Source organism: Chaetodon auriga, chromosome 3 (genome assembly GCF_051107435.1).
Source record: "Chaetodon auriga isolate fChaAug3 chromosome 3, fChaAug3.hap1, whole genome shotgun sequence".
Lineage (NCBI taxonomy): Eukaryota > Metazoa > Chordata > Actinopteri > Chaetodontiformes > Chaetodontidae > Chaetodon > Chaetodon auriga.
In genome coordinates, this window is record NC_135076.1 from 7,845,885 (window position 1) to 7,858,688 (window position 12,804).

At 39.4% G+C, this 12,804-nt stretch overlaps 1 protein-coding gene across 2 annotated transcripts; it reads left to right on the plus strand.

Moving 5' to 3' along the window:
* The first annotated feature begins 3,959 nt into the window (after positions 1–3,959).
* LOC143318260 (regulator of G-protein signaling 21) lies at positions 3,960–12,265 on the plus strand. 2 transcript variants are annotated; one of them, XM_076726376.1, is made up of 6 exons: positions 3,960–4,165; positions 8,611–8,664; positions 8,797–8,892; positions 8,981–9,036; positions 9,221–9,387; positions 11,043–12,265. In XM_076726376.1, exons 2-6 carry the CDS (start codon positions 8,612–8,614, stop codon positions 11,226–11,228), a joined length of 558 nt encoding a protein of 185 aa, XP_076582491.1. In that variant the 5' UTR covers positions 3,960–4,165; position 8,611; the 3' UTR covers positions 11,229–12,265. The 2 variants fall into 2 exon arrangements, with proteins under 2 accessions (XP_076582491.1, XP_076582490.1); XM_076726375.1 differs by lacking the exon at positions 3,960–4,165 and having other exon boundaries at positions 8,136–8,664; positions 11,043–12,264.
* Positions 12,266–12,804: the final 539 nt, after the last annotated feature.

The window sequence follows — 12,804 nt, forward strand, 5'->3', positions numbered from 1 at the left end:
ACCCTTGCTACTGTTTTCTGCCGTGTGTGAATACATTTTCGACTTCGGTAGCAGCTGTGCTTTGTGCGAAAGAAATTAACGTGGAGCCCTGAGGAGGAAATAGAATCAGCATTTCAGTTAGACCTTCAGAATACACAAGATGACTTTTGGTGAGAAACAATGAGCGTTAACAGAATTTGAGTTTATTTACAACAGAACTCCACAGCACAATCAATCAACAGAGCGTTCTCAGGTTCCTGCTTCTCCACTGTTAGGATTTTCTGCTTTTATCTGTTTTATATCATAGAAAACTGAATAGCTTTGGGTCTAAGACCATTAGTTTTACACAAAAAGCAATTTCGAGACATTTTGGCTCAGGGCGATTGTGTTTTTCGTGATGCACTGACATTTAATAGACTGAAGAATTGAAAAAAAAAAATCAAAAGACTAATCAGTTGTGGAAATAATTAGTAGCAGTCATAATTACACATGTTTGTAAAATGTCTTTAACCCCAAGTTTGTCGTATATCAGTAATTAATTTCTTGAATCGTGTTATAGAATACACCAACCATCATTTAAATGAAAAGGCCTTAGGTTTTGACTCTTTGTGCACGACAGGCCCTGAAGAGTAGATCATAATTCCAATTCCATCAAATCATCATCATTTTCCATTATTATTATTTTTTACCAGGTCATTAATTCAGCCTTATCTCTCACTCTTTACTGTGCATACTGTTTATAAATCAGTGTGTAAATTCGACCACTAGATGGAGACAAATGTCTGATTATATCATATGCACAGAACCGGCCCCATTTGAATAACAGCATACCTGAACAGCAGGTGTAACTACAGCTGTTACGTGCCAAAGTTTAAAATGAGTCTGGCATAGTGAGCCATATTTTATAGGTGTATTTTTCTATTTTGTTTGTATCTTTGGCACTTTTGAACTTACATCTTATTATGACTTACTTTAATCACTGCAATTATTGTCTAATAAATCAGTTAATTATATATTTGGACTTAATTTAGCCATTCAGAAATAAGACCACTTCTAGCATGAGTTGAACATTGAAGACAGGATTTCCACCTTTCCAAGGGGCTTTTATGCATTCTGTTTTCTGATGGTAGAGTCACCACTGAAGAAATTGAGAAGTTCATCCTTGCTTACACTATGAAAACAGGAAAATGTGGTCAGTGAAGTGTGTTAAAGATTCCTGCTGACAAACAGATCAGTCAGACAGATCGGGGACTGAAGTGTGACGCTGGAGGCAGGGACTTCTGTCTGAGGACGGTGGACGGCATAATAGGAACCTGTCAGTGTGACTTCCCCTGAATCTGCAGCGGCCTCACGTCCCTCAGCTACTGAAAGCTGTTTCACTTCCACACGGTCTTCTGGTGAAACACTTGCAACACTGATTCCTGAAGCTGTCAGACGGCGGGGACAGCGGTGGTTCTCAACCTCAACCTCGACGGTGGACAACATACAAAGAGAATCATTTTGGAGAAAAAAGCACCGACGTGCTCAGCACAACATGTTGTGAATGTTCAATAGTTCAATTCTTTAGGATATTTCTGCTCACTTCGTACAGTGGTGTGATGTAACTAAGTACATTTATTCAAGTACAATGCTTAAGTGCAAATTTGAGGTACTTCTACCCCATTAAAACTCAGAGGAGGAATATTGTACTTTTTACTTCGCTGCAGTTATCTGACAGCAGTAGTTACTCGTTTCCTTGCAAATTAAAATGTTTGTAAAGAAAACAACATATGAAACATTATCTGACATGACGCCCTGTGATAAGTTAAACTGCCCAGTGGTGTATACAAATAGATGAAACAAACAAATACAGCTGAATTATTTTAATGTAGTTTTCGCTCTCTTAGTGGTTTGTACTATTGGTTGAAGGTGTCACTTTGGGCTCTGGATGAGTAATAATAATGTAATAATACAATAAATAGTGGAAGAGTCACAAGGGACATTTCTCTGCATTGAGCATTTTAATGTACTTATGCAGGACTTTTAGTTGTATTGTATATTAACTTAACTGAAGGATTTGTATACTTCCTCCACTCCTGCTTTCATATCATGTCCCATGACATGCTTGAGATGCACTTTTTCTATGGTTTTGCATGGGCTGCCTTATGTGATCATGTAACAATCCCAAAAAATGGAAACACCAAAAAAACAAACAAACAAACAAAAAACGTCTTAGTATGGAATTAGGCCACAACCGTAGCTTTAGCAAACTTCAAGATCCTGTGACTGAATGCAATGCTACGCTTTGTTTGTTTTGTTTTGTTTTGTTTTTACATTAAATCCAAGATTTGGCGCACAACTGGCTTAAAATGATGGGACTGGAACATCACGGTAGCTTATGATATGTTTTTGCTCATAAATCCATTTAATGCTCTGTAGCTAAATTGTCAGCCGAGGGAGAAAACAGTCTGATCACAATAACATGAATGTAAGCCTTCAGCGTGTTTACCTCACAGTTTAAGACTTCACACTCGAACAGTTGGATCTCTCATCCGTGAGAAACAAAAAACCTCAACACGGACTTCCTTTGGCATATGATTCATCTGACCATATGACATTTTCCTACCAGACCCAGACATTCTGCACTACAGTGCATCACATTCATCGTGTAAGAAGGGTTTAAGGAACTATGCTACAATAAAGAATTAGTCATAGTACAGAAAAACATGATTTCTTTCTGTAAATTTTAGTGAAAACGGTACACCTTAATGCAGAAAAGAGTACTGGGAGTCCTCGCTTCCTCCCCTTCAGCTCCCTCACTTGCACTTGTCACTCATACAGATGAGCCGTCTGACTTTGCCCAGCATGATGGAAAAGCACATTTCAGGGACCAGAGGGATTCAGGCATGGCCACACAGGGTCAGACGGACACAGGCTAGTTACTCCTCCTGAAACCTCAGCAAGATCAACAGAAATTGCTCTGTGCGCTCTCCCTCCACCAGTGTTATGCTGAGCATGATGGGATGTCAATCCTTTCAATATTCGAGGGACCAAATTTGTTGTGGGTTATCTGTATTCATCCGGCTCACAGAAACAATATTCCATAAGAAAAACAGACTCACTGGCAACAGTTAAGTTGTTTTTCCCACTGCATGACCCCTCTTCAGAGATACAGCTACATCGTGTGGCTTTTGAAAAGGCCTCTTCCTGATGATAAGATTGTGTGTATGATGGCTCGGACAGCAGAAGATGTTGTGTCGATTCACCTAACTCAGACACACAATCCTCAGTTCCAAATTCAGTTTCGTCTGTGCTTAGTTTGATTAAAAAAAAAAGACACATCAGATTTACAAATACACTGCCCAGACAAGAAAGTGCAGAACACACACAAAAAGCAACACACACAAATACATAATGGAGCGTACAGCACTCGGTAGGCAATAACTCTTTAAGCTAAGCTAAGCCTGCCACAATGTGAACACACTGCTTGTCTTTTATTCAGTAACCATATTGTGGTTTTACGGTAGCTTAGCAGCTAAGCAGTGTAGTCACAAATCAAACAAAAGTGAAAGTGCCATACTTCTTCATGGTCTTCAGTTGCCGTGCAGTATATTATCACTGCCATATGCATAACTCGCAAAGCACACTTCCTGTCTATCAGTCAGGCCTCGTCTGAGGAAATATTTCATGATTTTCCATTATTATGTAATGCTAATGTCACAACAACCCCTCTGAAATCATCTAAAAGTTGGTGTTATACAGTAGCTGGATGAATGGAGGATATTGCCGGCAATCAGGGGGAATTCTCATGTGAGAACACTGCAAAATTCTATGAAATGAACATTGTTGCTTTGAAAAATGGTGGGTCTAACAGAGGACACAGCTGGATTTTAAATATGAAATGGGTGTTTGGACAATTTACTAAGAGGGTTTGTTCTCATAGCAAAATGACAATGAAAGGATTTGTCCTCTTGTTTAGGAAAAATCACTGTCAGTTTATTCTTGAACCTGGAGACAGCAGTTGACCAATCAGTCTCCACTTCCACTTGTGGCTCTTTCGACCATATCACACTGTCTTCATCAGCAGCACGTGGGTCGTAAAAGTACTCTGAATAATGGGAGGTTTGAGCAGTTCCGAGACAACTGGACTAACTTCATCTGTAGCTTAATGAAGACAGTGTGGCGAGGACAGAAGCTCCTGAACAACGTAAGTACAACTTAAACAGAGACTGTTTACTTATCCTGAGTTAATGTTGTGCATGCATAATATAGATAAGCCAAAGATGTGTTTAGCCTCGGGTAGCAAAAAAAATGAAACTGAAAACCGAAAATGAGATGTTAGCAAATGTAAGCATGCTAAAGAGTGTTTCTGAATTCACTTTCACTATCTATCGGTACTCAAGCTCTTTTGTTAAAACTACCAGAAGTTAACCTTAGGCTCCCTGAACGACATTTTTTTAAGGAAACAGATTGGAGGAGATTAGGTTTAAAGAAGAGCTAGCTAACTTTGTGTACTTGTTAATGATATAAAATTAAGTCATCTTTATAGTGGAGTACAGTGCATGTACGCTGGATATTAAATGCCTCTCTACAGCCCCTCAGTCTGAGGGTGTAGAGAAGAAGAGGACGGATTTGCCTCAACCAAATGGGCTTTCATCGAGGCTGTATGAGAAAAACTCTTACTTAAAAATAAGTATGAAGTCTAAATAGACACCATTTGATTCAATGGATACAGCATAACAATGAATCAATCAGACAGACCAACAATCAGCTGTTGATAGTGCATTATTAATGGAAATGAAAATTAAAAAACCCTGAAACATAGTGAATTCTAATGAATAAGATACATAAATATTGCCTTGTAGAGCACAGGTAGGCGTGTATGATCCTCCTTTAGTGTGTCAGCCTGAAATTAAATGTAATATGAAACAAAGTGTCCTTCATGCCGTCACCACAGGCATTTTATGGCACAAAGGGATTTCTTCATGGAAAATGTAATTTTGATGAACAGATTTGAGTTTTAAGTGGTTTTCATGATAATGTTAACAGCATTTATAGACTACTGGATGTCACCAGTAGTAAGATTTGTAAGAAAGTGTAGACACAAATGACATATTGGGTAAAATGGCTTATAGTGGCAAATTTCTTTGTTTCTGCTATGCACATCACTGTGAACTGTTAATTGTGTATATGCTTGTTGCCGAGTGTCATCTGAAAACATCTAAGGGTGGCACTGAAGAAATGCTCTGTTCTGTTACGTGACACTTGCTGTACTCTCGGTGATCAGTGGTAGTCATCATCTATTTTCCACGACCAACCACCATAGAGGAAATCAACACCACAGTGTTGAGGTGAGAGGTACTGACTCAGCCATTCATCTTTGATTCAAGTGTCTGTCAGTTTACTTAAGGCATGACTCACTAAGAAAGGCTTGGCAGTGGAGCCACAGTGATTTGTAGGTGTCACTGGCAGCCACTGAAGTGGAGGTGCCCTACCCTGCATTTTTGATGGTTGCCACTAAAGGCGAAACTATGATTGATGGCTCATTTCTTTCGATGTCCAGCCTAATTGAGTTGCTTCTCTACTGGATGGTCGATGCTGGAGATTGTCATAACTCTTCTTTCTTTCTTTTTTAATAATTTTATTTCAAGACCAAGTTTTGCTGTCACCTGCATAGAAATCACCTGTAATGCATCCAATTAAATTCTTGTTCTTGTAACCATTCCAACAGATGATTTTTCAGACAAGCTCTCTTCCAAATACTTCTTTTTGATGAGGGGTTTAACCTCTGGAGGACTCTAAAGCGACCGATCACTGATTGGCTGAACTGCTCACAGCTGAGAGACATATACAACCAGTGTCTAAGGTTAATGAGTAGGCATTGCTTGGCTATAAAGGGTCAAGAGCCAAAAAGGCTCAGAAGTGCACTGATGAAATCATTTGTACAGTCTAAAACTAGAGTGAACACATGAGGCCAACAGCATCTTGTGTACACTTTATATACAACACAGCCTGACTCAGCAGATGTGGATCACTGAGATAAGCTGGTTGACTGTCGCATTTTGCTTCCACTCTCCTTTCCGACCTCTGCTGTCATTTTCATTTCATTTTGACGAAGAAACAACATCAAGTAGTCCACCCACAGCAACCATCAGTCCACATGATGGAAAAATGTTGGCAAAAAATTGAATTCTCAGCATAGTTTTCAGAGTATCAGGCAAAAGGCAAAAGGTAAAGCGAGTGAATTTACAGCATGTTCTAATTATTCAGTGAAGCCAGTGAGAAAACAAATGCATCCACAGTGAGAGATGTTTGTGGAAAAACGTGGTCCTAATCTTCAGTATCACAGTTTATAGGTCAAACCACAGTCCTACATTGGTAACTCTATATGTCCAGTTAGTTACTGTAGCTTTCATTTTCACATTACACAGATAAAAGTGATAACAGTGGCAGATTTATCACTCAAACTTTAATTCATTCAGTTTAATTCATCCTTTATGCTTTTGAGATTGTGTATTTGCTTTTTTTGGAAGGTTTAAAGAAAAAAAACAAAACAAAACACCATCCTCTGACTTCCTGAAATGCCAGCCCTTACTGCAGCAGTGAGGACAATACTACCACCAACCCACAGTAGATTTGCATTCTCCGAACTTTCTCATGGTCCTGATGAAAGTATTGTTCAACCAAGCATGCAAAATTAAGGGTGTTGCCTGCTGAGAAGTCAACTCCCTGCTCTCGCACGTGCATCTACTCGTGTACTTCTTGTATGGAAAGTTTGAAATAAACCCACTTCAACATTCTCCTAACCACAAACAGACCACTTTACAGAATAGTGAGACCCCTGAGGGAATCCTGAAAAGCACCACATTAACACCCCCACCCAAGCACTGCCTTTGTATGGTGTCAAATTTAGATTTGTGTTTCAATCACAGGGCGTTGGACAAGACGAGCTATGTCATGCTGATTTACATACATTTTCAAGGTTAGGACAAAGTGTGTCAATGTGTGAGACCACTGATGCATATAAACATCATAGATGTATGACTTAAAGTTAGAGGCCAGTCTCATTCAAGGAGCTGTTCTGAGAACTGTCTGGGTCACTTGCTTGGTTTCAGTACACAGAGAAACTTCTCAGCCAACTTCCTGTCTCTGTTAATGCCTTTACACGCACTGTCTATGACTCAGTGCATGTTTCAATGTCTGTGTGCAAATTTACTGGCCTTTATTTTAAGTTGGCTGTTCATGAGTTTGTCTTTCTCAGTCTTAAACTTAAATCTGGTGACACTGCAATTGTTGTTTCAAACACTTGAACCGTCTTTTTGATCTTCAGAACTGGAATGTTTTCGGCAATGGAATCAATCCAAATCTTAAAATTCCTTTATTGGACTACTATTCCTTGACAGTTCCTCTCAGCTGGTTGTTTGTCATCCAGTATCAAATAGTATGTTGACTATCTGAGGGTTACATATAACCTACAGTATGTCAAACAGGTATCCGGGGTGGTGCAAGTGTTCAATGTCTTCATTTTCTTTCACTTGGACTTCTGTAATTATCTTTATTCTGAGACAGAATGAAGATGAGCCTCCACCTCATCCAAAATATGAGGCATCTAACAAAGTTTGAGAAATAAGATAACATCACTCCCATTCTTGCTGAATCTGCCACATCCTTTTAAAGACAAGACCTGTATATTTTATTTCTGTGAACTGAAACAATGTGTTAGTCTGTCAACGATTTCTAACTTCTCTACCCTGTCAATCCCAGCACCAGGCAACCCACTTAGTTTCCACATAAATCTTTAAAAACATATATAGTATATACTTTCAGTTTCAAAAAAGGATAAATAATTCCTCAGAACAGCTGGGTACTGTTGTTTTTAGCAAACATTACTCAAATAGGAGTGAAAGCTACATAGGAGATACGGCACTGAGGAACAAGACACATCAGGCTGTGGCTACACAGGAAGACCTTGTTAGAGGGAAATTTCACTTTGTTTCCAGTCTGTTTTGTTTTTTCTTTGTTCTATATAGTTCTTTTTTTGTTTTGTTTTGTTTTGTTTTTGTTTTTGTTTGTGTGTGTGTGTGTGTGTGTGTGTGTGTGTTTCTAATTTAAAATTTCAGGTAACTCTTCAATCTTTCGTGCAGAAATGTGTTTCCTTCCTAACACACAATGACATTAAAGGGACAGCTGCCTCAGAAGAACTGGTATAGATAAATCTTCTGACAGTGAACATTTTGTCTCATGGTATCATCATTGTCACTGTCACACTGCCCAGCCTTCATTAACAGCGTGTTCTCAGGCTCCTTTCCACCTCTGGTCTCCTTGAATCATTCAGACTTTTCCTTCCAGTGTATCTACAAACTCCATGTACATATTACAGCCACAGAAAAATCCTGCCCCACTGGAATTTTACAGCTGTGAGTCAGTGACAACGGTAACTGAGCGAACAGTAGCCGTCTGTATGCTTATCCAAATGGTATTTAGATACCTGTACCAGCAGGTCCTGGGCGTCATAGGTATTACACCTTTCCTGAAACCTTAGAGGTGAGTGCAGGAGGGAATGATACTGTTTACAGACACAGTAACAGACAATTGTAACTCTTAAGAGGACGTGACCAGGGATGTAAAAATGCCAAAACTTTTGTTTTCAAGGATGCGGTTCTATGAAATTAAGGACCTGATGCAAAATGTGAAGCGGCCCAGAAGGTAAGGTAAAGATATCGAGTGATGATTTGAGTCAGATGGACAGGCGTGGTTTTTTTTTTTTAACACTTGAAACATGTGAAGTGTAAAACTTTATGTTAACTTATACAAAGTTTACCCTTATTTGTTTTGCAGAATTGATATTGTTCTTAATCGAAAGAGGCACAGGAAGGACATCCAGTGCCTCAAGGTACAAAAAATACACAATGAGACAGATACGTCAAAGCTCAGGTAGTGTATGTTGCGTTATTATAGATATCTTCATCTTCCAGCTGTTCATTGTGGTGAAGATGATTAGTCTAATCTCTCTTTATTACAGTTGGCAGGCTGACCACAAACTTCACCCAACTCTGGAAAAATTGCTACGTGATAAAAGTAAGAACTGCTACCTTTTTAAAACAATGGGGTGCTTCTATGCAGATAACAGAATACCACAAAATAAAGAATAAACAGTAATATCTCTTGGAAATCATGTTTGTGAGTGTGCACCAAATTTACCCCCATGATCTTTCTCTTAGGTTTAAACAATGAATCAATTACTTTTCAATCTTTCCCTCAGAATATTTAGCAGCCTTCCGTGACTTCCTGCGGTCTGAGTTCAGTGAAGAAAACATCGAGTTCTGGCTCACATGTGAAGACTTTAAGTCGACTGCCTCACCGGACGACCTCCGCTGGAAAGCAGAGGAGATCTACCAGGAGTTCATCCAGCCTACAGCCCGCAGAGAGGTCAGTTAGTCAGGGTTCATGGTTCATGGTGGACAGGCGACAGTAGATGTAAAAGTTTTTTTTAACTGTCATAAACATTAACTCAAATATACATTTCCCTGAATTGATGTTGCAGAATAGGGGAAAGTATCTTTGCATCAGCACACGTAATGGCCTCTCACATCAGCAAGAAGAGTGAGGAAAGATTCACAAAGTGGATGAAGCAATATGGATGACGACTAAATGTCCCAACTTCCACTGCTTACAGTGCTGTACGCTTTTTTTTTTTTTTTTTTGGTGGGCAGAGGCATCCTCTGAGTCTAGGGGCAGGGCTCAATAGCATGTTATCAAATTTGAATCCAGCAGAGACTCTGCTTATGTAACGCGAACCTCTTGAATCTATCAAATCTATTTAGGCTTCAACAGCTTTGAGCAGTTATGGTCATAAGTACCCTAATTTAATCCTGAAGAGCTTAAACACATCATTCAGCATATTTGTTTGTGCTGTCAAGTTTTTTTCAAGTGTATTAAATGTTCACTATTTAGCTAAATGGTTACCTAAATATTTTGTAGCCTACACTATGCTATGCTTATTGAAAGGCATACACGTACACACACACACACACACACTCACACACATATACACACACACAAACACTGACTGTTTGTTCCATTTAACGTGGGGTAAAACGCAAATACAGTAAAACAAAGCTGTGCTATATCAGTCTTAAGTCAGCAAAACTTGCTCTGCAATATATTATGTGTTTCATACATATTTGTGACGAGCCTCTGACTTGTATTAGTTCAGACAAGCCCTTCCAGTTCCTTTCATACTGTGATCATTGCTTTCTGTGGTGTTGATCATGATGGAAAAGTGGTCTATTCTGAATCTACGTGTTGTTTAGGTTCTTTCTACTAATTACAAGAAGACCTAACATTGCCAATGTCTCATCCTTCTACATGAGAAATACTGTGAAGGACTTTGCTAAGTTTCTATGTACATTAACCCTAATGCTCTGTTTGAGTTCCCAGCTGTACTACTTGTCCTAGTTTTTACGCAGCAGTACCCTCCCAGATCCCAAGTCACAATTTATGTTACTGGAGTTTTGTAACCGTTTGTTCAGAGATCTAACAAACAGACAGACCTCTGTGGGGTCCAGTTGACCTCAAACTTAAGTAACGTCACCTTCATCAAATGTGTTGTTTGTGGTGAAGAGAGAACCGCCTCCGCTACCGCATATTTGTTTTTCATGAGGTCAGAAGAAAATGAAAAAGCAATCGTTGTTGTTATTTTTTTATGTAGCAGTGTGACAATCGGCACCCCAGACAATGAGGAAGTTAAGCCAATTTCGACAAAACACAGGAGCTAAATAAACACATCGAGCGTGAAAGTTCATTCTTGACCGTTAGTGTTAAACTTACAAGCTTTTTCGAAAGCTTCCAAACGTATCTCACAGTTTTTTTCAGCAGATAACTGAGCGAGGCTGTGAGATGCGGTCGACAGCTCTAGCTGATAAAGCTGGTAAATAAAGCTTGAGGTTTTTTTTTACAGTTTAAGAAAAGGAATAGTTTCAGATGTCAAAGCGAACTGACTGATGGTGTGAGTAATACACTTGATGTTAATGGCACTGAGAAAATTCAATCTATGCTCTGTTTTCTCTTTGTTTCTTCTCCAGATCAATGTTGACCACCACATTAGAGAGAGGATTAAGAAGTCTTTGGAGAAACCGAGCCGCTCCTGCTTCGATGAGGCCCAGAAACATGTTTACCTGCTGATGGAAAGAGACTCTTGCCCCAGATTCCTGCTCTCAGATGCTTACCTGACTATGAAGCACAAATCCAGGACTCTTTGGTACATTTAGCTGAGAAACAAGGTCATCAAAACACTGTATCAATGCTGCTTTTCTCTCAATTTGTCTCTTTTTTTTTTCTCTTTGACTGAATTGAAAAGCTATTTCACGCTGTAGGAATGATCTATTGGTGAAATGTTGTGGAAAATAAAACAGAACAAACACCGTAAGTGAAAAGCAATGTGGGTGGAAAAAGGTATCTGTATGTAGGGGAGAAAGAATGCTGTTGGCATAAGTCAGTGTTTAAGATGATTGTGCAGAGTTTGGACTTGAAATGCTGTATGTGTTAACTGAAAGGCTCAGTAAGTTAAGGTGCAGTGTACAAATGATAAGAAATGGGAAATAAATTGTTTCTGACATGCAGAATAAAATGACCTACTTTTCATAAATGGGCAGTAAATCAAAAATTCTTCACCAACTTTGGACACATTTCAGCAGACGCTCACGCTTATCTGTTCCTATTCTTAATGTTCTGATTGTTTCCATTTGGTCACAATTTAAAGGCAGATTTATATTTATCCTACAGACTGTCTAAGTGGAGGCGTGGGGATGGGCATGAGTCAAAAAGAGAGAGAACAGTTTCCACAGCTCACCCTGCACAGAGATTCTGTTTTTGGTCACATGTCTGATATATCCTCTAATTAGGTGCAGAGATGACTCCACACACCAGCAACAGGGTTTACCAAACTGGAAAAAAGTAACCCCGCGGTAACCCTTGATCCCACTCGGTTCTGTAAATGGCCTTATTCCCAAAAAATGTGCCTTAAAAAGGAGTCCTGAGGCGGCTAATAATAACTCAGGGGCTTAAACGACAACACTGCAGTCATCAGACAACCTGATGCGTAACAGATCGGCCTGAATGTGCTGCCTTGTTAGGGGAATAATCTCATCACCCGCAGACAATGATGGCAGAGACACACATGTGCTTTATGTGGAGAAATAAGCTGAAAGAGTTGTACTTTAAGAAATGATTCAAATGAAAGCATTAAAAGTGGAGACTAAGCTTTCTGAATTTCCTTGAAATAAAGATGCATGTTTTATGGGTTCTTGTTACCATTAAAGCCTCTTCTTGAAAGTTTGGAAGCTTGTTCGGTTTCTTCCTAGTAAAGTACTGAAACCTGAACTGTAGTTAAGACTGTTCATTTTCACTTTGTGCCCATAAAGCTCCCCCAGCATCCCTCCAGACTTTGGTGAAATGCAATGTAGGCATATAAAGAATATTTTGAGCACAAGCACCACATACTGCTGTTCAAAAAGGTTTTTTTGAAGCTGATCTGATCTGAGACAAAAGCGAGCGGATGTGAAAGAAGTCGAAATTCTAATTTTAGTTAGATGTGATGGATAAAGCTGCTCTTGGATCTCCTGTGCTCCGTATCTCTGCCACCTCTCCTCCCTGTTAACCTCAAACTTCACTCACTCAGAAATTCCTGGCAGTGAAAACCATCTTTGGTGAATCTCAAAGGCCCACTTACTACTGTAGCTTCAGAGTTTTCACCCACATGTTAACAGCCTTCATCAGTGAATGGAGTTTGTTTATGTGTTATGATGTGACCGACGTTCCGTGGTCGTATATGGAGGGAGGAGATTG